General features: G+C 44.8%; 1 protein-coding gene and 1 long non-coding RNA gene across 4 annotated transcripts in view; one reads left to right on the top strand and one right to left on the bottom strand.

Moving 5' to 3' along the window:
• The window catches only part of LOC124963273 (uncharacterized), a 5,455-nt gene extending 2,346 nt beyond the window's left edge, over nucleotides 1–3,109 (bottom strand). The window contains exons 1-2 of one of the 3 annotated variants that reach the window (XR_007104695.1): nucleotides 2,243–3,109; nucleotides 1,495–1,618 (exon numbers count right to left, since the gene is read on the bottom strand). This is a non-coding gene — a long non-coding RNA (uncharacterized LOC124963273). The other 2 variants (XR_007104696.1, XR_007104694.1) reach the window with 2 other exon arrangements.
• On the top strand, nucleotides 2,370–25,984 carry Stard7 (StAR related lipid transfer domain containing 7). Its single transcript, XM_047522896.1, has 8 exons — nucleotides 2,370–3,042; nucleotides 13,263–13,471; nucleotides 13,763–13,812; nucleotides 14,975–15,085; nucleotides 15,164–15,246; nucleotides 15,969–16,068; nucleotides 22,844–22,928; nucleotides 24,148–25,984. The coding sequence occupies exons 1-8, from the start codon at nucleotides 2,744–2,746 to the stop codon at nucleotides 24,330–24,332; spliced, it is 1,122 nt and encodes a 373-aa protein (XP_047378852.1). The 5' UTR covers nucleotides 2,370–2,743; the 3' UTR covers nucleotides 24,333–25,984.

The following is a 25,984-nucleotide window of genomic DNA, read 5'->3' as shown; positions in this document are numbered from 1 at the left end:
TACTGGGGACTGAAACCAGGAGTGCTCTATCACTGAGCTACGTTCTCAGCCCTTTTTATTTTGAGACAGGATCTCATTATATTGTTCAGGCTGGCCTTGAACCTGTGATCCTCCTGCCTTAGTCTCCTGAGTGATTATAGGATTACAGGCTTGTACCATCCTGAGGACTAATTTTGATGAAAACAAACACAACAACAGACAGATCTTTTTTCCTTAAAATTAAGGAATTCACTTCTATGACTGTCACGAAGCGCTGGGTGAGTTAGCAGTAGTAAGTCTGGAGGTAACTACACCTGCTCTGAATTTGCTAGCTACAATCACAGTTATCTCTCTTGATCTCAATGGAAAACCCAGACTCATATCACCTCAACATTCCTGGCAAAGGCCAAAACCAACTATGTAGGAGGTTTTTTCAGAGGAGAAGACAACTCTTGTCTTCCCAGATGATAAATCCTCCACTTTGCTTTATGAGGCAGATAGCAACCCCGAACCACGAATGGGTTGGAGTCTGCGCTGGCCTCAATGGCTTCCTTTCACCCTGGGGCTCAGCCTACTATATCTGCAAAAAGCCTGGCTCAGTGAGGTGTTAAATATTATTTTGTTACGTACACATTTCTGAAAGGGAAATAAACTTCAATACCAATCTCCAAAGTAAGATCCAGACAGCCTGGACAAGATAGGAGAGACCTAAATTTTAGCTTCTGGCAATTTTTTTTTCTTTCTTTGGAGAAATACATACTTTTGTTAAGAATATCTAAAATTGCATACATTCAGTTACAGTAAAAGTAAAATTCCTAACTGTCTTGGAAGAAGTAGCCCCTTTCACACCAAGACGTTCCATTAGCTGCTAGGAAGGAACTTTCAGCATTAAGCATCTGTGCTTTAGGAAGTGTGGTGGTGGGGGTGGCTTCTACCTCCCCATCACTAACACATTCTCACTAACACATCCACATTTTTTTGTTGTTGTTTCAGATCAGGACCTCCAGAGAAGGCTACAGGAATTTATTTAACTAAAGTTGCTCAGTCTCTTTTCTAGATGATCTAGAGTGAACTTTGCTCATTATGTCAAATCTCTGCTTGCAGGCGGTCCTGTCCACCATTTTTAAAGATGTGCTTTAAGAAGCATGCCTCCACCGGACAGGTGGCACAAGTCAGTAACCTCAGTGGCTGGGGAGGCTGAGGCAGGAGGATAGCAAGTTCAAAGCTAGCAGCAAATGCGAGGCGCTAAGCAGCTCAGTGAGACCCTGCCTCCAAATAAAATACAAAATAGGGCTAGGGATGTGGCTCAGTGGTCGAGGGCCCCTTAGATCAATCCCCAGGACCAAAACCAAAAAAACCAAAACAAACAAGAACACAAAACATGCCTTCTACCACCTGGTGCGCGAACCCTTTATGTGGATGACAAGTCTCCTCAGTAAAATTCCCTGCTATCTTTGTTCGGAGAGACTTGGTTCCAGGAGACAAGCTCTGCCTTTCCTTTTCTTCTTTACTTACTTATAAGTAAATCATTCTTCACTCGGATCTTTTCTGATTGTGCTCACTGGTTCCACATCACCAAGGGGCGAACCCACTGTGTTCGGTTACCATTCTTTTTGTCAATGAAATTCTTAACTATAAGCTTTAAAAGAAAAAATAAAATAAAATAAGTAATTTGGAGTAGGGTTTCCTACAGGTCACCCAGCAGTTTCGTTTTAATGAAATCGGACACAGAATAGTACTTTAATACCCTCTGAAACCATTTAGCCAGGTTGCCCAGAAGCACAGGTTTTAGCAAACCTGGCTGCTTACCGAAGGGCTGCCGCATTGTCAGATTGCGACAGGTCCCCTGCCCACGTGGCTCGCTCTGTACAGTCCTGCGTTCTCAGGTCCACTCGGAACCCCGGCCCTCCGGGACCGCCTCTACGCCGCGAATATTCAGGAGGGATCCAGGGTAGCGGGCGGGGAGGCCGAGGGGGTTTGGAGGTCAGGACCCCCCCCCGCCCTCCGGGCTGAGCAGGGTCCTCACCAGGGGCTTCTCGGCCGCCCCACACCGGGCCTGGGACGCCCCCATTCCCACACAGGACTCTAACTAGAGAACTGGGCGACGGTCCCCTGCCTCTGGAACAGCTGCCCGCGGCGCAGGACTTCCGGGCACCCGGCCACCGCCCTCCGCGGGGCGGAGCGGCGGGAGATGGCTGCGGCGCGGGGTCCGACGGTCACTCCCCCAGGCGCCCTTGACTGGTTCCACCGCCGTGCCACCTACCTTGCTATCAGGCGGCCGCGGCGTGGGGCGCGTAGGGGCGGAGAGAGCGGTGACGGGCATTTGGCGCCGCCAATGAGCGCCACGGCGTCGGGATCGCGGCCAATCAGAGCCCGGGCGGCGGAGACGCGGGTAGGTTGCGGGCGGGCGGCGCGTGTGGCGGACTCAGAGTGCCCGGGACCTTTCCTGCCGCGGGGCCCGGGTCGCCCGCCTCGTCGGTTCCCGCGAGCCTCGCACCGCGACCCCGGCGCCCGCTGGACACGCGGAGCAGCGAGGGGCCGAGCCCGAGCGTGTCCTGCAGCGGCGCTCGCCCCGGAGGGGGCTCTTCTCAGCGGCTGCCGCGGAGACATGAGGGGCGGCGCCTGGCCCGGGCGACGTGAGACGGGCTCCGGGCCGGCCAGTTAGGAGACCCGGCGGACGGCCGCCCGCGCCCTCCCGCGCCCTCCCGCGCCCTCCCGCGCCCTCCCGCGCCGGCTCCGCGGCCCGCGGCGTCGCGGCGGCGGCATGTTCCCGCGGAGGCCGCCGGCCGGCCTGGCCGCCTGGTTGGCGGGCGCGCGGGGCGGGGGCCTGCTGGGCCTGCTGGCCAATCAGTGCCGCTTCGTGACGGGCCTGCGCGTGCGGCGCTCGCAGCAGATCGCGCAGCTCTACGGCCGCCTCTACTCGGAGAGCGCGCGCTGCGTCCTGCTCGGACGCCTCTGGCGCCGGCTGCGCGGCCGCCCGGGCCATGCCTCTGCCTTGATGGCGGCGCTCGCCGGCGTCTTCGTGTGGGACGAGGAGAGGATCCAGGAGGAGGAGCTGCAGAGGTGAGCCCCGCGGCGAGTCGCCCCTGTGCCCCGCGGTCCGTGCCCGCTTCCCTCGGTGCTCCTGCGCGTGGCGGTGCCGCGGACCGAAGCTGTGATAGCGATTCCCGTCATTGCTCGTGTTTACTCGCTTCGTCGGGTTAGAAGCAAGGGCTGGACGTGTGCGTTAGTCTAGGAGGGGGACTCTGGGTGGACAGCGCGACCTGAGCACGACCTTCGGACTGGGGGTGTAGCTCCGTGGTGGAGCACCTGCTTGGCAGGCGCGAGGTCCGCGCTGGATTCCCAGCCCTGGGGGCAAAGAAAGGAAAAACCCCATTGTAAAAGTGGATCTGTAGAAGGGGCGCAGGCCCTTCTTCACATAATCTTTAACGTTCCCAGAAAAATGTAAATTCGCAACGGCTTTAATCGCGACCTGAGGGTGTAGTTCTGCCGTGTACAAAATGACTGCCATCCAGATGGGACTCCAGCCTTGGGAGAAGTTCCCAGAGAGAGCTGTCACCGTGACTCCCATCTTAATGGAATTAAGAGGCAGGGAGGGATTTTGCACCAACCAATAACCCACACGTTTTGTCCTATAAGAATTAGGTGAGATTTTTGCTGCGTTAGAATTTTGGGTATACTGTGTCATTAAGGTCTGAGGTTTCGCTGTCATCATTAAAACCTCTGGGTGAAAAATCCAGTACCATTGGTTGTATTTGTTAATCTGCAGTTCTAAATCTCAGACTTTATGTAATCTAAAGATGTACTTTAGCACTTGAATTAGAATGCCTCTGTATGTACTTTCTTTTTTCTTTTCTTTCTTTCTTTCTTTTTTTCTTTTCCCTGTTCCTGGAGTTTGAACCCCGTGTGCATGCTAGGCAATCTCTCTCCCACTGAACTACATCCCCAGCTATTCTTTTTCGTTGTTATTGTTGATTTTGGTTTTGAGACAGGGTCTCACTAAGTTGCCAAGACTGGCCCTGAACTTGTGATCCTCCTTCCTCAGCCTGGCCAGTAGCTGGGATTAAGGCAATGTGCCACCAAGCCTCCCTTGTATTTTCTTTTTAACAGATATTTTTAGACTGTCCCCTCCCGCATAAGCATTCTTTTAAATTCTGAAACTGTGATTTCAGAAACCAGGACAGTTCCTGCCTGATAGATCCCACAGAGTATCTTTATTCTAGATCTTGAACAGAGAGACCACCTGTTATTCCACATTTTTGGTTAGATTGAAAATGGAAGTACAGCAGTCAAGTTTGTACCATGGCCTGTGTGGGAAGTGTGATACCCAGATGCCAGGCAGCTATTTGTGCAACACTATGAATTGTGGGTAACTGCAAGTCTATCTTAAGAACTGGGAGTGCTTTTCCTAGCAGGAAGGATGACTTTTATATTGCAGTTTAAAATCCTAACCACAGGACTGAGGGTGTAGCTCAACTGTGGAGCCCTTGCCTAGCATGTATAGGGCCCTAGATTCCATCCCCAGAGCTGTTAAACAAACAACCCCCCTCAAATTATACTAAAATCATAACCACACACAGCCTCAATCACAAAATAAATTAAGGAATCAAAGCATGATAGCAGTTTTGCCTACTTCCTATTAGCATTCTTTTGCTATTTGGCTATTTGTGTTAATCATTCTCTTGTAAGAAATAAAAGAATGGGAAGAAAACTTTCAGATTAAGAAATTACCAATTAACTGTTTGAATTTTCATTCTGTTTTTTAAAGTTTTTGTTTTAGTTGTCAATGGATCTTTTATTTTTTTTCTTTCTTTATATGCGATACTGAGGGTTGAACCCAGGGCCTCACACATTCCAGGCAAGTGCTCTGCCACTGAGCCACAACCCCAGCTCTTCGTTCTGTTTTTGATGATGAAATTCCCATGTTCCACGTTAGTGACCTTTGAAAGGAAAATCTTCAGGTGGATCTGTTCAGGAGCGAGGAGAGAGATCAGAAAAGGGTTAGTCGGTACAAAAGAGAGGGAAGGAATTTGGGGTGGTGGGAGGTGAATAGTGTTGGAGTTTAGTGGTAGAAGACGTTCTTTGACTTACTTGATGCACTTTTATGGGTGATATCTCCTGGAGCTCTGGATAGCAGTTCTCCCATCTGGTGGAGCCCTCAGGGAAACAAGTTAAGAAGTGAATGTTTTGAACTTCCAGTTATTAACAGTCACTACCCTCTGTGGCGGTGGGGTCAGGCCAGTTGCTGACTCAGGCTTTCCTCCCCTTTCCTGCTCTTCAGACTGTCTCTGAAACTGGGAGCTGTTGAAACACCCTTGGTTCTAATCCAGCTCCCCAAGAGGGATTGTTCAGGGTCAATCAGCTTTGCAGATTCAGGAGTTTAGTTGAAGTGCAGTCAGAACACTTTTTTTGTTTATTTGAGTGCTGGGGATTTTGAACCAGGCCTCCATCACTCTACTACCTGGCTGTTCCCCAGTCTCTAGAGCACTAGTGAGCTGTCTTTGGGCCTTCCTCCAGGTTACTACAGTAAAGGCTCACATTTAATGCTTCATTGTCTTTGTTTTGTTTTGGGGTTATTGGAATAGAGCCCAGGGACACTTTACCACTGAGCTACATCTCCCCTCCCCCTTTACATTTTTAAAAATTTTAATTTTTTTTTTTTTTTAATTCTGAGATAGGATCTTGCTAAGTTGCTTCGGACCTTGCTAAATTGCTGAGCTGGCCTCAGATTTGTGAGGCTGCTATCTCAGCCTCCCGAGTTGCTGGGATTACAGGGGTGTACCACCAGCTTGGCTTAATACTTTATTGTCTACTTCATGCTTCAGTTTTGCTTTTCTTATAATTAAAATTTGATCAAGTTGTTTATCTTGATGTTTTTTTAGTTTGTTACCTTGATAGGGAGACTTTTTATATTATTAATTGAAGAGTGGTTCCTTATGTCTCAGTTCTACTAGCTTGTAATGTTTACATTTTATTGAATAAAATGTGCATACAGTCTAACTTTTTTGCTTGATGTTTAAGTATTGTATTTGCTTTAGAGCAGGCACTGCTGAGATTGTTTCGGCTTGCTTAGGACATTTTGGATTTTATTTGTTTTAGTGCAGGTGATTGATACATATTGGGTAGTTTCCAGAATGGAATACAGTTGTCTCAGGTCAAGTACAATTCTTTCATTGTTAATGGAAGAAAGAATGATTGTCACATAACCCCTAAATTACAGACTTTGGCTCACATGTGTTGTTTCCGTACCCACTTGTCCTGACATGAATTAATTCTGATCCTTCCATCTTGGTTAAATAGGAAGTGTGCAGAATATATCTTTTAGAATGTGAACTTTAAAGTGGCAAGTTTTTCTTAGATATGTGTTTCTGTTCACAATAAAAAAGAATTAATTTTGCTTTCTATTCTTTTGTGTTTGAGAACATTTTGCTAAGTAAAATATTGATCTTATTTAGCAAAGAAGTAACTGGTACAAAGTGATTTTGACTTGCTTCTGGGGCCATATGAAGAAATTAGATCTTTTAATCCTTGCTCTGGCATTCTTATCTAATTGACTTAAACAAGCAGAATAACTTTTGCTCACGATTGTTGGTATTAGTTGGCATTCCGTGAGCCCAGGGCAAATTTTATGGAGGAATTCAGTAGTAAATTTTTTTTTTTTTTGCTATGAAACAGTTAAAAAATTACATAACAAAAGGGGAAGGATATTAAGAAATATGAAAATCTAGGGGAAATGTTCCATTGACTTCATTTTTTTAAGGTACACCTCATTGCTCTAGAAATTTAAGTAGAATAATATAGCTGCCAGTAAAGTTACATAAAGAAAATTGGCCTTTTTCCCAATTCTGTGTTTTAGCCTTAAAACGGAATACATTCACATTTTCTGTGTGTTATTAACTAGATGAGTGATAAGTGTGAACTCTTTTTGGCTTGGGGAACGTGTGTGTGTGTGTGTGTGTGTGTGTGTGTTCTTAATTCTTTTACCATTAACTAGTTTATGTCCTTTATTTCAAGACGTGTTCCAAATCAGTCAAAAATTCCTACCTTTGACAGTAAGTTTCTAATGTGAGGTATGAGATTATATGAGGTGAAAGTTGGCTTGTTGAAATTCCTAATTGCCAAATGGTTACTGATTTTAGAGACTGTGTCTTGCTTCATGCAGAAGATGGGACACCCCTCGCCCCCAAACTTTGTTAAACTTACTTAGTTTTCATTGTAAGTCTTTAGTGCTACTGCTTTCAGCCCAGCCTTCCTCAGATATTGAGGCGATTTTCCTTTGGAGACAGGGAAGCGTAAACTGTCTTTTCTTGATCCTTTGACTAATCTGCTGGTTTTGTTACTATTTGGGGAATGATCCCTTTTGTCCTTTTGTCTCCTTATTAGTTTAAGTCTCTTAGATAGGAAGGTTCAGATGCCTATCTTGTCCAAGGAGATGTATGGTGAGAGGGTTTATCCTTTCTCCACTTAGTATGTACAACAGTGATTGTGCTCCTGTGTGTTATGTCTGTTCAGTTTAGAAGTTGAGAATCTTTGAGAACATTTAAGCCTGGGGACAGAAGAGCTGTGTGATCCATACATTTCCCTCACAGCAATCTTTCTCCAGCGTTTGTATTATGCTGTTTTAAAGAATGTCAGCTGGGTGTGTTGGGCGTGCTTGTACGTCTCCCGTTGTCCCAGCTACACAGAAGCCTGTGGCAGGAGGATCACTTGAGCCTAAGTTTGGGGCCAGCCTGAGCAACTGAGTGAGACTTCATTTCAAAAAATAACAATAAAATAAATAAAAAGGAACATCAGCTGGGCACAGTGGCAGGAGAATCAAGTTCAAGGTTAGCCTGGGCAGTTTAGCAGAACCCTGTCTCAAAATTGTAAAAAGAATGGGGAATGTAGTTCAGGCCTCTGGGTTCAATTTCCAGTATCTGGAGTGGAGAAATGTCATGCTTGCATAAGACATTTCCATCCCTCTTCAAGTGAACTTAGTCTCAAATTTAATCAAGTTACACAGGATCTTTAACTATAGGCGTTCAGTAGTCAGTTCCTTGCAAGGTTGTTCACAACAGTGACAAGAAGGCCAGAGACACAGGTTGGCCAGGAGAACAACCAAGTCTTGCTCCAGGAATAATCTGCCTAGAGTAGTGTTGCTGGAGTTTCCCCCTAGATTGGTTGCACTGCTGGATCTCCTCAAGGTCACAGAATAATCTTCCAAAGATCTTGTGCCTTTGTATCATTTCCTTAAGATTCAAAACCCCTCCTCGAAGTCTAACTTTAATTAACCTCACTTAAATTAGGAGCTGAGCTTAGACTGCTAGGAGTTAGAAATGGAGGGATCTCAAACAGTCAAAAATGGCAAATACTGCTGGACATGGTGGCACAGCCTGTAATTGCCTGTAATCATAGCCATGTAATCATAGCCACACCAGCAACTGAGACAGGAGGATTCCAAGTTCCATCATTCTCAGTAAATTAGCAAGACCCCAAGCAACTTAGCAAGACCCTGTCTCAAAATAAAAAGGGACTGGGGAATGTGACTCAGTGGTTAAGTGTCCCTGGGTTCAATACATGGTATGAAAAAAACAAAACAAATATCCTCCTGTATATATATAAATGTTAATAGCTAAGTCCAAAGTTTAAAATTAAGTGAATTGGAATTTAGAGCTAATAGGATTCTTTAACAAATAATGTCCTACTGGATATGGTAGGGCATGCCTGTCATCCCAGGACTTGGGAGGTGGAGGCAGAAGAATCACAAGTTTGAGGCAAGTGCCAGCATCTTAGCAAGACCCTCAGATACTTAGTGATACCCTATCTCAAAAAAAAAGCAAAAGAGACCAGAGATGTAGCTCAGCAATAAGGTGCCCCTGGGTTTAATTTCCACTATAAAAGAGAGAGAAGAGAAGAAAAGAAATAATGTCCTTCTTTTATAGATAAAATATCGTGTAGAAGATTGCACAGCCACTTGGTGACAGAGACAGGGACCAGAATAAAGATCTGTGGATTCAGCCATTACTTTGTATTGCTCTAAGCTTTAATCTTGGATTGCCAATAATTTTTGACTTTTAAAACAATTTATTGCAGGCGTGGCGGTGCATGCCTATAATCCCAGCTGCTTGGGAGGCTGAGGCAGGATTGTGTGAGGCCATTCTGGGCAACACAGACTGTAACTCAGAATCACCTCAAAACTATATTAATGTATTTTTTAATTAGTGAGGCGTACTTCTATCTTTTTAAATTTATTTACTCAATTTATTCATTAAGCATTTGTTGAATGTTTACTATTTACCAAATAGATGCTAGGAGCTGGAACTACACACAGTTAGGAAAAAGATTCCTCACCATTAGGAAATTTATAGTTTTATCAAGAAGACAATCCAAAGATAGATTAACTGTAGTGTAATTATCTCCAAAGAGAAATAAAAAGAAAATGTCTATGGTTAATTCTGCCTTGAAGTTACACTTCAACCTTGTTTCCTTTGATGCTTGGGGAGGAGAGAAAGGTCATTTTAGTGTGTCAGTGTTTGGGGTCTTCCTCAGTCTTAAATCATGCCAATTTTTCTTTCTTGTCTGTGATTTGGGCAAAATACAAGCCACACTTTAAAAAAAATGAATATTGTTTTAAAGTGTTTCACATATATAAAAAGTGTTAAAGAATAAGGCAGATGTTACTTTTAAGAAACAAAATATTGCCGGGTGCTGTGGTGCACTCCTGTAATCCTAGCAGCTTGGGAGGCTGAAGCAGGAGGATTGGGATTTCAAAGCCAGCCTTAGCAATGGCTAGGCACTAAGCAACTCAGTGAGACGCTGTCTCTAAATAAAATACAAAATAGGGCTGGGATGTGGCTCAGGGGTCAAGTGCCCTTGAGTTTGATGTCTGGTACCAAAGAAAAAAAGGAAGTAATATTATAGGTACAATAAATTTTCTTCTGTACCCTTTCTTGTAACATAGTCTCCTTTCTTCCCTAGATGTAACCATTGTCCCAGTTTGTTGTGTATCATCTTCATCTCTGTCTTTATACTTATGTATATGGCTCAGGGGAGATACAGGGATACCTAGCATGATATCTGGTACTGTTTTACATATTTTAGAAATGTGTGCAATCCTGAACAAAATACTGATAAGCCAGATCTTGTAACATAAAAAGGATTATACTCATGAACAAGTGGGATTTATCTCAGAAAGAAGGTTGGTTCATCATACCAAATTGGTCACTTTACCACATTAATAGAATAAAGGACAAAAGCCACATGGTCATCTGAATGGACACAGAAAAAGCATTTGACAAATCCAACTTCATTTCAGGATTTAAAAAACCAGAATTTCTTAGCAGACTTGTAATAGAAGGAAATTTCCTCAAACTGATAAAGGGCTTCAGTAAAAAGCAGCTGACAGCAGTTGGTGGTGAGATGGAGGTGCTTCTCCTAAGGTTGGGAGCAAGACAGGCATGTCTGCTCAGCCCTCCCTTCAACAGTGTGCTAGAGGCTGTAGCAGGGAAACTAGGCAAGAGAAGGAAATAGCAGGCATCCCGACTGGAGAGGAAGCACTCAAAACTATTTACAGGGGGCTGGGGATATAGCTCAGTTGGTAGAGTGCTTGCCTGGCATGCACAAGGCCCTGGGTTCAAGCCCCAGCACTCAAAAAAAACAAAAACCAAAACAAACAAACAAACAAAACTATTTGCAGCTTATAAGATCTTTTTTTAAAATGTAATTAATTTTTTTCTTATGTGATTTTGTGTGTAGAAAATATGAAGGAATCCACAAAAACTGTTAAAGCTAATAAACTGACAGCTAATAAGTTTGCAGGATATAAGATCTGCATACAGAAATCACATTTTTATACACTGTTCAGAGGAACAATCTGAAAAGTAAGAAATTTCCATTTATAACAATATCAAAAATAAAATATTTAGGAATAAATTTAACAAAAGAGGTGTAAGGCTTTTATAAGGAAAACTGTAAAACATCCTTGAAAGAAGTTTTATAAAGATACAATAGATTGGGCACAGTGGCTTACACCTGCAGTCCCATTGCCTCTGGGGATTGGGGCAAAAAGACTCGTCCGAGCCCAGGAATTCAAGGCCAGCTTGGACAACATAGCAAGACCCTCCTCAAAAACAAAACAAAAAGCAACAACAACCATGAATAAGTGGAAAGACAACCTGTGTTCAGGGATATTCTTAAGATGGAATTACTACCCAAATCAGTCTACCGGTTCAGTCCAGTTCGTATCAAAACTCTAGCTAGTGTTTTACAGAAATTGACAAGCCATTTACACTCATGGAAATGAAAGGGACTCACTTTTGAAAGAGAAGAGTAAAATTTGGCAGACTTACTCTCCTGACTTCAGAACTTACTACAGAGCTACCACAATGAAGACGCTGGTACTGGCATTAGGGTAGACATGAGATTGTTGGAATAATATTGAGAACCCAGAAATAAACTTTTACATTCTTGGTCAGTTGGTTTTCAGCAGGGGTGTCAAGACGGGTCAATGGGGAAAGAAGTAGGGCTGGGTTAACTGAAGAGGTACACAAGAGAATGAATTTAGACCCCTGCCTTATGCTGTACATAGAAATTAACTCAAACGCCTTAATGTAAGCTAAAATTCTTAAACTCTTAGATGAAAATTTAGGCATCAGTCCTTTTGATGTTAGATTAGGCAGTGATTTCTTAGTTGTAACCAAAAACATTAGTAATCAAAGCAAAAATAAGTTAGACTTCACAAAAATTAAAAACCTTTATCATCAAAAGACACAAGACAGGTAAGACAATCCACAGAAGGAAAGAAAATATTTATAGTTCATATTTCTGGTAAGGGATTAGTGTCCACCTGTAATCCAAGTGGCTCAGCAGGCTGAGGCAAGAGGATTGCAAAGTCAAAGTCAGTCTCAGCAACCTAGTGAGGCCCTGAACAACTCAGCTAGACCCTGTCCCAAAATATAAAAAATAGAAAGGGTTAGGGATGTGGCTAAGGTTAAGCAACCTGGACCAAAAAGAAAAAGACAATCTCATGAAATGGACAAAGACTTTCAATAGAGATATTTCTCCATGGAACACACAAGTAGTCAATAAGCTTGTGAAAAGGTAATCCACATCTGTAGCCATTAGCAATTTTATCAGTTCAGACTACACTGAGATATCACTTCATGCCCACTACTATGGCTGGAATAAAAAAATGGATAATAATAAATGTTGTCAAGGGTGTGGAGCAGTTGGGATCTTCATCCATTGGTGGCAGGAATCCAAAATGGTACAGCTGCTGTGGAAATAGTTTTGGCAGCTCCTCAGAAAGTGAAGCATTGAGTTACCATGATCTAGCATATTCATTCCTAGGAATCTTCCCAAGAGAATTGAAAACATGTTTATACAAAACTTACACATGACTGTTCTTAGCAGTATCATTTGTAATGACCAGAAAGTAGAAACCAAGTTTCTATTGCCTGATAAACAAAAGGTGATATATTCATATGATGAAACATAATCAGCCATAAAGGGAATAAACTACACTTTCATGGAGAGACTTGAAAACATGCCAGGGGAAAGAAGCCAGATACCAAAAGCCATGTATCATGTGATTCCATTTATTTGAAACATCCAGAATAGGCAAATCCATACAAAAAGTGTCCTTGTGAGTGAAGGGAGGCAGGAGTGGGAGGAACTGGTGATGGTACAGGTTTCTTTTGGCGGATGGAAGTGTTCTGCACTTAGATAGTGGTGAGAATACCCAGCCTTTGTAAAGGTCCCAAATGACATTTCACAATCATGAACTTTATTTATTTAGTTTGTACTAGGGATTGAACTTAACCACCAAGCCACATCATATTCTTTTTTTATTTTATATTTGAGACAGGGTCCCTCTAAGTTTCTGGGGGCCTGGTGAAGTTTCTGGGGCTGGCTTTGAATTTGAAATCTTCTTGCCTCAGTCTCCCAAATTGCTAGGATTACAGGGTGTGCTACCACGCCCAGCTGCAGTCAAAGACGTTAATAGTGATGTTGAAGGTTAATGTACTGGGACTTAAGCACTTAACATATAAATTTGTTGATCATCTTTATGCTCAGCCTTGAGGTAAGTACTATTATTCCCATTTTACAGATGTAGAAGTGGATACTGGTTAAATAATATATTATTTTTGACTTAATGAGAGAGCAGGAATCCAGTGCAGGAACTGAGTTTTCACCACGCTGTCCTGTTTTAAACCCACACCATTCCTTTGCAGGCCTCTGTATGGACACTTCATTTCACAGGACTGACTGACCACTGCCCCGGGCCTGTGTTTTGGTTTTTGCAGATCCATTAATGAGATGAAAAGGTTGGAGGAAGTGTCAAATGTATTTCAGAGCTCAGGAGTTGAGCGCCACCCTCCAGAATCAAAATCCCAAACAGACGGGAATGAAGATTTGAAGGACAAGGAACAGCCATGGGAGATGGTGATGGATAAGAAGCACTTCAAGCTGTGGCGGCGCCCAGTTGAGGGCAGCCACCTTTACCAGTACCGAGGTGAGCCGGCATCCAGGTGCGTGGGACCCGGGGGCCTCCCACGTCTCTAAACTCTTCCATTCTGGCGGTTTCTCGGGGTGTTTACCAGGCTTTCCATTGGTTGTTTTTCCTCTCCCAGTGTCTTCCTTGACACATGGATCTTTGTCCTCGCTGTCCTGGCCTTGATTCTACTTTGAGAACCTGCCTTCCAGAGCTCTCAGTACTCTAGAATTGATATGCAGTTTGTTGATAGGAACAGAGCCAAGTCCCAGGAGCATGGCAAGCATCCCTTATTCTTTCTTGTCATTCTAGTTTTTGGAACCTACACAGATGTGACACCCCGGCAGTTCTTCAATGTTCAGGTGAGTTAATTTTTTGCTCTGGATTTCCGAGCTTCCTAGCAAGCCATTTACTACTGTCCACATGAGTAATTTTTCTTACTTGAATGATGTTGGCTTTGGGTTATCTGTCTGTGTCTGTGCTTCTTTTCCCATGTCATGTAGCATCTGGGTGAACATTTGACTTATAATTTCTATATATGTCCTCTGAGGATGGGACTGATTTCTGCCCATGCCCCACCCACCCCCAGACTGAGAAGATCAAATAGGATTGATTAGTGTACTTTAATGTTCCACAAGGCTTTATTTTGAGGGCAAGTTAAATATACTATGGTCCTCTGTTCCTAAATTCTTTAGTGAATATTTCCTGAAACTAGATATAGTCTTCTAACTAACCATGGTACTTCTATTAAAGTCAGTAAATTCATATACTTCAGTGTAATCTTCTGCTTGTATTTTGGTTCTGTCAGTTGACCCAATAATGTCCATTTTATATAGATCCAGTTAGGATTCCATTTAGTTGTTAGGTGTCTTTAACCTCTTTTAAACTGGAACATGTCCTTCATGAAGATATTTACTTAATAAAGATGAATATGTTTGAGGGCTGCTTTTGTCCTTGGGGTGTTCCAACAATAGTGGAAACGGGTAGGATCACCCAGAGTTCTACATAGGTATTTTCACTCATTGGTAATATGCAAGTGCACTTTCACTTAAACACTGAAGTTTGTCAATTTGTATTATATTTTTATTATTTTGGATATGTCTGTCTTTGAAATTCCTTAGTTACTAGTGATGCTAGAAATTTTAAAAAATGTGCATGCTACTTCCATTTCTTTGAGGTGTCTGCTTATCCTTTGAGAGTTTTTGTCTGTTTAAACCTGTTTAGAATTCTTCCCCTACATATTTATGTCCTGCATATATTGTGTTTTCCCCAGACGTGTCTGTCACAATATTTTTCCTTATACTTTTCCAGGGCTTGGTTTTTAAGATTCCCTTTCAGTCTGAGAGGACTTCAGAAGACTCACCTGTAGTAAGCAGAGCCGCCCTCATGCCTAGGCACCATCGGTTAGGTTAGACTGCTGTTTGTATATGAGGCGATTGGGTCAGAGGTCCAGTCCAGGCATCTCGGAGGCTGTCTGCAGTTTGGTTTCGATCGTCTTGATCTTCATGGTCTTGTCTTTCACAGCTGGACACAGAGTACAGGAAGAAGTGGGATGCCCTGGTGATCAAGCTGGAGGTGATCGAGAGGGACGTGGTCAGTGGCTCTGAGGTTCTCCACTGGGTAACCCATTTTCCTGTGAGTAGTTTTACTTCTGGTTTTATTTCTGTCACGTCCATGGGATGCAGAATACTAATCTGCCTCTCCCCTCTGTAGTATCCGATGTACTCTCGGGATTACGTGTATGTTCGGCGGTACAGTGTGGATCACGAGAACAACGTGATGGTGTTGGTGTCACGGTATGTATGGCTGCCGTGCCCTTGCCCAGTTCTGTAACGGTGAGTGTCACTTACATGTCTGTAAGCCTGCCTGCTCTCAGTGCCCTGCCAAGTCTCCTGCAGGCTTCCCGATGGCAGCCAGTGTCCTACCCTCCCAGCTGAAAGAGGAGTGAACTGTGACTACCTAGGAAGATTGAAGGGAGGCAAGCTTTTAATTAAAAATTTTTTCAGAGGCCAGGCACAGTGGTGCACGCCTGTAATCCCAATGGCTCTGCAGGCTGAGGCAGGAGGATCAAGAGTTCAAAGCCAGGGCTGGGGATATAGCTCGGTTGGTAGAGTGCTTGCCTCGCAAGCACAAGGCCCTGGGTTCAAATCCCCAGCCTTAGCAATTTAGCGAGGCCCTAAGCAACTCAGCAAGACCCTGTCTCTAAATAATATATAAAACATGGCTGGGGATGTGGCTCAGTGGTTAAGCACCCCTAGGTTCAATCCCCAGTACCCCACCCCGATTTTTTTTTTAAGTTCCCAAATGTTGACAGTTTAGGGGAAAGTGCAGTTGGTTGGACAGGCATGCTACCAACCTGTGCCAGAAGAACTTGCTTTGTGTCCAGGACCCCATGTCTTGTACGTGTTCGTCTCCTGACTCCTTGTTTTGTTTGTTTCAAGCCCCTTAGGTCCTGCTGGGCTGCAGCTCCCTGAGGTTCTACAGGTAGACCACTAACCTGCTTTCCCTCTCTCTCCAGTGCGGTGGAGCACCCCAGCGTGCCCGAGTCACCGGAGTTCGTCAGAGTCAGATCCTATGAATCCCAAATGGTTATCCGTCCCCACAAGTCATTTGATGAGGTGAGTTTTACTTCATCCAAGAGATACTATGTCATGGCTTTGGAATTTTCTCAAGAAATGCCTCGTGTCTGAACTCGGGGTGTGGTTGGGTGAGTTTTTAGAGGGCCTGGCATCTGTTGGCATCAGCTGGAGGTTTTTGCTTGTTTTGTCCCAGGGATTGAACCCAGGGGTGCTTAATCACTGAGCTACATCCCTAGCCCTTTTTATTTTTAATTTGGAGACAGGGTTTCAACAGAATTGCTGAGACTGGCTTTGAATTTGTGATCTTCCTGCCTCAGCCTCCTGAGCTGCTGGGATTATGGGCCAGGTGGAGCTTTTTAAAATACATTACTGGGAACTGGGGATGTGGCTCAGTGGTAGAGTGCTTGCCAACCATGCACAAGGCTCTGGGTTCAGTCCCTAGCACCACAAAATAAATAAACAAGTAAAATACATTGCCAGTCAGGCAGGGGTTGTGGCTCAGTGGTAGAGTGCTTGCCTAGCATGTGTGAGGCACTGGGTTCAATCCTCAGCACTAAATATAAATAAATAAATGTCTATTAATATCTTTAAAAAATATATTTAAATAAAATACATTTCCAGTCCTAGCCCAGACCTGATTCAGCGGGTCTGGGTTGTGGCTTGCAGATTCACTTCTTTTTTGTGCGGGAGCAGGGAGCTTATAAATAAGAGATTTCTTTCTTTCTTTTCTTTTTTTTTGGGTGCTGGGGATCGAACCCAGGGCCTTGTGCTTGCAAGGCAAACACTCTACCAACTGAGCTATCTCCCCAGCCCCGAGATTTATTTCTTACAGTTCTAGAGCCTGGGAAGTCCAAGATAAAGGTACCAGCAGATCCCATGTCTGCTGAGGGCTCATTGTTAATTTACATTTTTGAGACGTTCTCAGGTGAATCTCAGGCTCACCTCTCAATTATGGCTGGGGACCATATTTGGGGACCCCTCCTGTAGGGCGGTATACCTGGAAGATCTCTAAGAACAGAGTGGTGATGGTGTATGGTTCCTTTATCTGAGAGACAGGCATCGACAGCTGCTGACTCTTCATGTGCTGCCAGCTTCCATCAGACCAAGAGCGAGCCTTCTGTAAACCTTTGACATTGGGCAAAGCACGCGGATCCTTCTGGATTTCTGCTTCCTTATCTGTAAAACAGAGATTTAGACTAGTGCGCTCTCTCTCTCTCTCTCTCTCTTTAAAATTCTGTAGATTTTATTAGAAAAGAATATTTTCTTTAGCTTGGTAGACTATTTTAAAGCTAAAACTGTTGAGTACACACATTGGTGACAGTGGTTGCTGTTTTTGTTCTGTCTTACTTTATAATGACTCTGTGTCTCCCGGTTGCTTTGTTTGTTTTGGAGCTGCATGAACCATTTGTCAGGTTGTTTTATTTATACCACCTGCAGTAGGCCTTTGGCTGTGACACACAGTGGCTGACCTCAGGCAGGTGTTTGTGTTTTCCTGAGGGATATCTATGTTTGCCTCTGTACTATTTATAGAGTGGGATTCTTCAAGTCACAGATTGCTACCCATTAGTGTGAGATATAATTAACTTAGGGGATTATGGTCAGTTTGAAAGAAAGAAAAAGTAGAAAGTGTCAGCATATTTCATGAAATTTATTTGGTTACGTAAATGTGTATGAGCGTGTGTGAGAGACACAGAATGAGTTGCAGTTAAAAATATTTGAAAGTCACTTTCTCTAGAAGACAGTAAAGAAGTAAGGCTCCTGTTGATGGCTGGTTACCCTTAGGGCAGGGAGACTGGGTCAGGCTAGGAACCCTGTGGGGGAGGAGATTTACACCTTGCTTTATTCCTTTTAAGTTGCTTTTGAAATTCGAATCATGTCTTTGTTCCACCTGTGTCGGGGGGGGGGGGGGGGGGGGGGGGGGGGGGGGGGGGGGGGAAATTGCTTCAGTTCAGCATTGCTCCCTTGAGAAGTGATGGGCCTGAAACAGCACATGCTCATGACCTGTGACCTCTGGTAGGCACCCAGTAAATAGCTAGCTGCTTTGGCAGAACAGTGAGAATTATCGTGATGTGTATGTTGGGGGCACGTGTGAAAGTGGTGCTGAGGATTGAACCCAGGACCACTCAGCTACTGAGCTACATCCCAGCCCTTCTCTTGGTTCTTAATTTTTTATTTTGGGACAGAAACAAAGTTTCTGGGACTGGCCTGGAACTTTTAATCCTTAATCCTCCTGCCTCGGCCTCCCCAGTAGCTGGGCGTACAGTCAGGTGCTGCTGTACCTGGCTTGAGTTGAGCTTTGTAAAAAAGGCAGATGATAGTAGAGGAGACCAGGAGGGGCACTGGAGATAGAGACACGCCATTCAAACAGACAGCGATAGAAAGGAGACCTGTGTGTGCTAGACACCTGGGTGCGGGGTGGGGGTGGGGGGTTAGGAGCATGGGTAGACCACATTTACCAAGGTCAGTCAGAGGGTGCTTGGAAACCAGGCACTTGAGGTGGCTTTGCCACTTGGAAAGTAGGTCCTTCAGCCAAGGTAGGACATTTTGTCTGTCTTACTTTATTTTTGTTTTTTAATATTTTTAGTCATAGATGGACACAATGCCTTTTTATTTGTTTGTTTTTATGTGGTGCTGGGGGTGGAACCCAGTGCCTCTCACATGCTTGGGGAGTGCCCTTCCACTGAGCCCCAGCCCAGCCCCCTGTCTTACTTTTTGTCATGGAGAATTTGAAGTGTGAACACACTTACTCATGTGTACGTGTCCCCGACTTCAGCAGTTATCCACTGGGGGCCAGGCTTGTTTTGTGTGTTTTCCCTTCTCTTCAGGATTGACATTGCTAGGTAAGCCCTGCCACTGAGCCTCCACGCCAGGCTGTACCCTTCCCTTCTCCACATCCTTAGTTATTATTATTATTTTTTTTATTGTAAACAAATGGGATACCTGTTGTTTCTCTGTACATGGTGTAAAGGCATACCATTTGATCCTTAGTTATTTTGGAGCACGTTCTAACTTTATTATTAGAAGAGTCCAATTCTTGTATAGATATTTCAGCATTTATTTCAAAAAGGGATTTTTGAAAACATAACTTGTGTCATAATCATGCATAAAACAATTGACAGAAATCCCTAGTACCAAATATTTAAGTCTAAATCAGTGTTTCAGTTTTCCTGATTGTGGACTGTTTTGCCATGGGACTCAGAATTTGAGTGAGACCAGGCGTTGGCATTGTGTGCGCTGTCTTTGCGTCTCTGTAAATCAGTTAAATCGTCTTTCCTGATACTGGTAGTTAGGTTTGGAGGCCTGAGCAGTTTCAGGTTGGTGGGTTATTTTGAGAAAGACCACTTTATTAGCGAGGCAGATAATGCCTGCTTTGCCCTTTCTTTGTGAATCTGTAAGTTGTTGATGATTATCCATTATTTTGTGAGAGGTTACTGAATACTGATATTGTAATTCTTTCCTCATGCCTTTCTGTATTGGTTGGAATACTTCAGAGACATAGTTCCTCATCAACTACTTGGTTTCCTATAGGTCACATAGAACAGGGAGATGGAGAAATGCTCAGCTTGTTTTATTTACTGTTTTCAAAATAAACAGATTGGTTCCTCATTTCAGAATCCTCAAAGACAAGGTTTTGTCTGTTTTTTTTTTTTTTTTTTTTTGGTTTTGTCTATTTCTTGAAGAAGTATTATTAGAAACACAAATTTAAACATACTAGGTTAGTGTTTATACATTGCAGTTATTCTTATTGATGCTCAAACTGATCCAGTTTTTGGCTACTGGGGGCCTCTTGTTGGCTTCAGTCCTTTGAACAGGACCCCAGGAACTTTCTCGCATTAAAAGATGTTCCAGGATCATCTTTTATATTTTTTCGCTTTAAACCTGGAAATTAGCATTTAAGAAGTTCTGGTTCCTTTTGTTGGAAAACGGTGTCTCAGTACCACAGCTTAGCTGTTAGGAGCGCTGACAGCTGCTGGGTTATTTATTGGTTTTAGGCCCTTTTAAAAGATAGAGCTAAGTGACAGATTTTACTTAGATGTTTAAACAAATCCTAAGTATATATTAATACTTTTGATTCAAATTCAGGGTTATAGAATTTTTATTTATATTTTCTACTCATTATCATTCCCTGTGCTGTCTCACTCAATTTCCAGCACCCTCAACATAGCTAAGTACTCACTTGATGTAACCTAAAATGCACACACAACAGTCTCAGAGCAATACCAACTAGACCACCAGTAGTGTGACCATAAGAATGTATCTTTGTGTGAATGTGGTGCTGAGGCTCAAACCCAGGCCCAGTCCATGCTTGGCAAGTGCTCTACCACAGGGCTGTGCCCTGACTGGCTTTTTATCTTTAGGAAATGTGTACTGTGTACAAAATGTTGAATTTTTAAAGTCACTTTAAATAGGTCCTGTCTCTGTAGTTTTGTCTGCCTACTTAGTTTCAGTAGCTTCTTTATTATCTTTTATTTATTTTTAATAGACATATAGTGGTCATACATATATTTTTGGTGTACTGGTGTGACTTCGGTACACATATACAGTATATAATAATAAGATCAGGGTTATTGCCATGTCTGTCACCTCAGACATTCATTATTTCTTTGTGTTGGGGACGTTAAAATCTCATTGAGTTTAGTCCTCAGTATTTCAAAACAAGCATCTTCCATACTACGTGGGCATAGTGGTACATGCTTGTAATGCCAGCAACTTGGGAGGCTGAGGCAGGAGGATGGAAAGTTCAAGGCTAGCCTTAGCAACTTAGCAAGGCCCTAAGCAACTTAGTGAGACCTTGTCTCAAAACAAAAAATGAAAAGGGCTGGGGGGCTGGGGATATAGCTCAGTTGGTAGAGTGCTTGCCTTGCAAACACAAGGCCCTGGGTTCAATCCCCAGCACTGCCAAAAAAAAAAAGGGGGGGGGGGCAGGTGCTGGGGATGTGGCTCAGTAGTTAAGCACCTCTGGGCTCAATCCCCAGTACCTCCCCATCCAAAAAAGAAAAAAAAAAAAAAAAAAACCAACAAAACAACTTCCTTACTATCTATTTTGAAATATACAACTAATTGACTAATTGTCAATCAAACTATAAAACATTGGAAGTTACTCCTCCTACCTAACTGTATATATTAACTGTCCTCCCTCCACTGGTTTTTGTTTTCGGTCTCATGCTTGCTAGGCAGGTGCTCTCCAACTGAACCAAATCCCCAGCTTTCTCCTTGGGTTTTGGTAGTGGGGATTGGACCCAGAGCTGCTTTACCACTGAGCTACATCGGTAGTCAGTCCTTGTTTTCAAATTTTTCATTTTGAGACAGGTCTTGCTAAGTTGCTGAGGCTGGCCTAGAATTTGTGGTCCTCTTGCCTCAGCCTCTCAAGTTGCTCGGATTACAGGTGTGTGCCCCTGCACCCGGCTCCCCAGCCCTTTGGATTTGATTTTGAGACAGTCTTGCCAGTTGCTTCCTGCCTCAGTCTCCTTAATAGCTGGGATTACAGATATGCCCCGTGGCCCCCAGAATCTCCCCCACAGGCTCTTTATTTACTTTGCATTTTTAGTATTGCTCTGAAAATTTAGTTTTAATAAGTAGAAATATCTATTTCAAAGGTCAGATCTATAAACAGTGAGCACAGTGGTTTCGATTTTACCTTCTTCCGCCCAGTCCTTCCTTTCCTACAGTAACCATGACATTTTTGGCTTCATTTTGATAATATCAGCAGCCATGGAAGAAAGTCCAGGTCTCTTGACGTCCCTATCCATGTGTTTTGTGGGCGGAATAATTTGAAATCTTATGTTTGTGCTGACTCATGCTGTCCTCTTGCCAGCCCTTGCGGTGTGCTCTGTCACGTGCCAATTTCCTCTGCACCCGCAGTGTCTGCTGAGGCGCCTTCTCTCCTGTGAGTCAGAGGCAGAGCCCATCTGTCTTCTCTGCAGCTCCTCGCACACTGCTGGCGCGTAGCAGGCAGAGTGCAGATGTAAAAGCGCGTCTCTCACCCCTCAGCGGGACCTCTTAGGATCAGGGCACTTCAGGTTATCTTAATGATTGCTGGCCCTTCGCTGTTTTAAAGAATGTCAGGGCTGAGCCAGAGGGAGAGTGGTGTGGGATTTCAGTGGTCAGAGTTCTCGGTTCTCTCACGGAGCAGCTGGGTGACGTTGGGCATTGTCACGCAACCTTTTTCTGGGTGGTTTCCTTGTGTAAAATGGGGGATAATCGTACACATAGTATAGGATTGTTGCAGTTCCTGGCCCATAGTAAGTATTGTATGGGTGTTTGCTGTGTTATCATTACTAGTAGTAGGAGGAGGTAAAGATAAGATCTCGAAGCTTAGACGTGCCTCCATATCTGAAGGACTCGGCATGTAGCTGGATTCTCAGCTGATTTCATGGGTGAGGAGTAAGGCTGCACAGCTGGGTTGTAACAGCAAGACAGGGAGGCCCGCAGGGAGGTGCAGGGGTATGTGCCGGGAGACCCGTAGAGACTCAGCATCCAAGTTTTTTTTGGGAGCTGGTCACATGGCACCCTCCACTTAACGAGTGCCAGCAGCATTGTAGACCCCCAGAGAGAAAACCTGTTTGGCCTAAGTGCCAAGGGTTTGCATTGCCTGGGCACAGGGAGCCCCCCTTGTGCAGCCTGTGGACTAGGACACTCCAGGAGCCACGTGTGCTAGAGGTCACCCTGGAGGCAGGTGGAGGCAGGCCTTGCTGTGCAAGTGGTCTCGGGCATCAGGTGACGCTCTTCTTCACAGGTTAAAACAGGGCCTGGGTGTCGCGTGTGGAGGCTGGTGTTACTCAGGTGCCCTAACCTTCACTGTGTTTCTTTTCAGAATGGCTTTGACTACTTGCTGACCTACAGTGACAATCCCCAGACTGTGTTTCCTCGCTACTGTGTGAGCTGGATGGTTTCCAGTGGTGAGTGGAGATGGGTACAGGGCTGGGAACTGGGGTGAGCATTCTGCTTTTCTCTGTCTTCTTAGTGGCAGCAGGAAGATCAGTACTTGTCTTCCTGGAATCCTGCTGGGGAGATTCCGCGCCCCTCCCAGTTCGTTCTAGCCTGGGGGCGGTTTGAAAGAATGAGAATTTCAGGGTCTCAGAGGACAGTTTTTACTTTAATTTCTTTAGTACAGGGGGATTGAACCCAGTGGCATTTAACCACTAAGCCACAATCCTAGCTAGCCCTTTTTTGGGTGGAGTACTGGGGATTGAACTCAGAGACCCTTGACCACTGAGCCACTTCCCCAGCCCTATTTGGAGACAGGTCTCACTGAGTTGCTTAGGGCTTTGCTTTTGCTGAGGCTGGCTTTGAACTCGCGATCCTCCTGCCTCAGCCTGCAGAGCCGCTGGGATTACAGGCTGTGCCATCATGCCCAGCTACCCCAACCCTTTTTATATTTAATTTTGAGACAAGGTCTCACTAATTTGCTGAGACTTTGAACTTGCAATTTTCCTGCCTCAGCCTCTTGAGTTGCAAGTATTATAGGTGTGTGCCTCTATGCCTGGCTAAAGAAGAGTTTTTAAAACATTTGCTTCAATGTCTTAAATACAGACTGTGTACATTAATGTACTTACATTTTTTTCTTGAGTAGTGTTGAAAACTATACGATTTGGCCTAGAAAATGTAATTATGGGTGATCACCTGGGGAAAAGCCCACCACCCCTCCTACAGAGGCCACACCTCACAGCTGTAATCACACCTTCCCTGTCGAACTTCTTGTCCCAGAAGGGATCCTCATGTGATTTTTCTTCCTTCTGATGTTCTGTAGGCAGTTGCTTATCCTCAGGGGGGAAATGGAGAGAAGATGAGGTATTTCTGTTTGACATTTGTCTAAATTAAATTGACAGCTGTTTTGACAATGCCACTGGTGTGTGTTTTACTCACCTAAAAGAGCCTTTGGGGATGTAAGTGACCTGATCAGTACCCCTTCTCCAGGATCAGAGCTTGTGGGTGTTTTCACAACCCACACAAAGGGAACACATTCTGAAGGCAGCTGCCACTCGTAGGTGGCCACTCAGGCTGTTCTTGGTATGAGGAAGAGCAGCTCCCCACCACTGAACAGGACTGTGCAGTTTTGAGTCTTCTGTTGGTTTGTACATCAAATTAACTAGATCCTCGCGCCCCCATCTCCCCCAGGCATGCCAGATTTCCTGGAGAAGCTGCACACGGCCACTCTGAAAGCCAAGAACATGGAAATCAAAGTGAAGGACTACATCTCGGCTAAGCCCCTGGAGATGAGCAGCGAGGCCAAGGCCACCGCCCAGTCATCCGAGCGGAAGAACGAGGGCAGTTGTAGCCCTGCTCGGATCGAGTACGCCTAAAGGGTCTCGGGAGAAGAAGGGACGGGTTCCTCCAGTCTGTCTCCGTCCCTCACTCTGCTATGGAATGGGACAGCCGTGTGTATTGGGAAGAATGTGCTGGAGCCATCAGTGCAAGATCCTTCAGGAACTCCTGTCTGATTTCGTGCAGAGCCCTTGTTGCTCTTGATCAGCGAGAAAGCGGGACTGGGACGTTGTCATGTTCTCAGGCCGACTGTTGAAGGTGCAGTGTTTGAGCTGATCTGGAACCGGCCTCTCGCCTCAGGTTGGGAGGGGACGGCTTCGTGCGGCTTCTGAGGGGTCCTTGCTGGCGTTCCAGATCCCACCCAGTTGTCAGCGCTTGGGAGCTGCTGCATTCTGCAGGTCGGCTGGGAGTGTGTCGGCCAGTTATTTCTCAAGGAGGGTCGCTGGGAGTGTCTTGGTAACAGTCTTGCTGTACATGGGTGTGAACAGCCCTTGGCCGTGTTAAGTGCCTTGTCGTCACCTTGCTTTTATCTTTAGGGGCTTGAAGTTTGTACCAAGAGATTTCTCTCCCCACCGGCTCACCTGACCCCACATTTTCATGGGAACCGGCCAGCTCCTGCGCACGCGCATAGTCACTAAATCCTTCCCTGTCCTAGCCTTCGCCATTTGCCAGGGGCGCTGGAGACGAGCTTCCAGTGTCATCAGTGTTTTGGCAGGGTCAGTGGAAAGGCTCAAACATCACATTTAAATTTATTTTGGTTTTTCTAACCTTTGTGTCAAAAGGAGCTGGGGTGGTTTCTGCGTGGTAACACGGCATGGATGACACAGTTCTTGGTTCAGACGTTGTGTCCCCACTTGAGGGCTGACTTGTCCTCAGCAGGCAGAGGAGGGGCTGGCCACTCCCTGGTGCACTCACACTAGACCAGCTGCTGTCCTGACAAGCAGGTGAAGTCTTGTCCCAAACACTAATACAGTGGGGATGTGGCTTATGTGACCCTCTTGTTCCTCTAAAAAGTTCTCCTCCTCTCTCCAGAGCTGAAATGCAGGCAGACTGCACCCTTTGATAAGGTCACAACCATACGGTATCTGCTTGACCTCGGGCTTGCTGATGGTCCTGTGGCAGTCTGTCGAGAATAGGGATCAAGTTTTAAAATCCTCCTCCCTCCCTTTTTTTCTGGAGTTCAAATGGCTGAATTTTTACCTTTTCTCCTGCTTGCTGCCCTGTCGTGGTGTTGAAAAGGGACTCTAACCCTGGAACTAACCTAAACCCCTCCTGACCTCCTTGTTTCCTGACCACTTTTGTGCCAAGGAAGTAATTGCCCCTGTTTGTGTCTCCTGAGTTGCTGGCAGAGCAGAGACACCCTGGGTGGTCCCAGCATCTTTGCATCAAGGATTTCTCTCCTTCCCCAGAACAGAGGAGGAGCCAGGGAAGAATCCCTGGGTTATTAGCGTCCGAACTTAGCGCCTGCGGGTGTGAGTGGGTGTGTGTGAGCGAGTGTGCATGAGCGAGTGTGCGTGAGCGGGTGTGCGTGAGCGAGTGTGTGCACAGGTGCTAAGCAGCTGTGGTTGCCCATGTTCTGACTTAACGGCTATTAGACTCTGTAGAGTTACTTATGTCATTGTAATGATTTCACTCCTAACTGTGACATTTTTATCAGATGTGTGAATAAATACATAAAGATTGGTACGAA

The sequence above is a fragment of the Sciurus carolinensis genome, chromosome 13 (genome assembly GCF_902686445.1).
Source record: "Sciurus carolinensis chromosome 13, mSciCar1.2, whole genome shotgun sequence".
NCBI classification, from domain to species: domain Eukaryota; kingdom Metazoa; phylum Chordata; class Mammalia; order Rodentia; family Sciuridae; genus Sciurus; species Sciurus carolinensis.
Note: the sequence above shows the minus strand (reverse complement) of the source record. Positions and strands in the feature narration are given on the sequence as shown.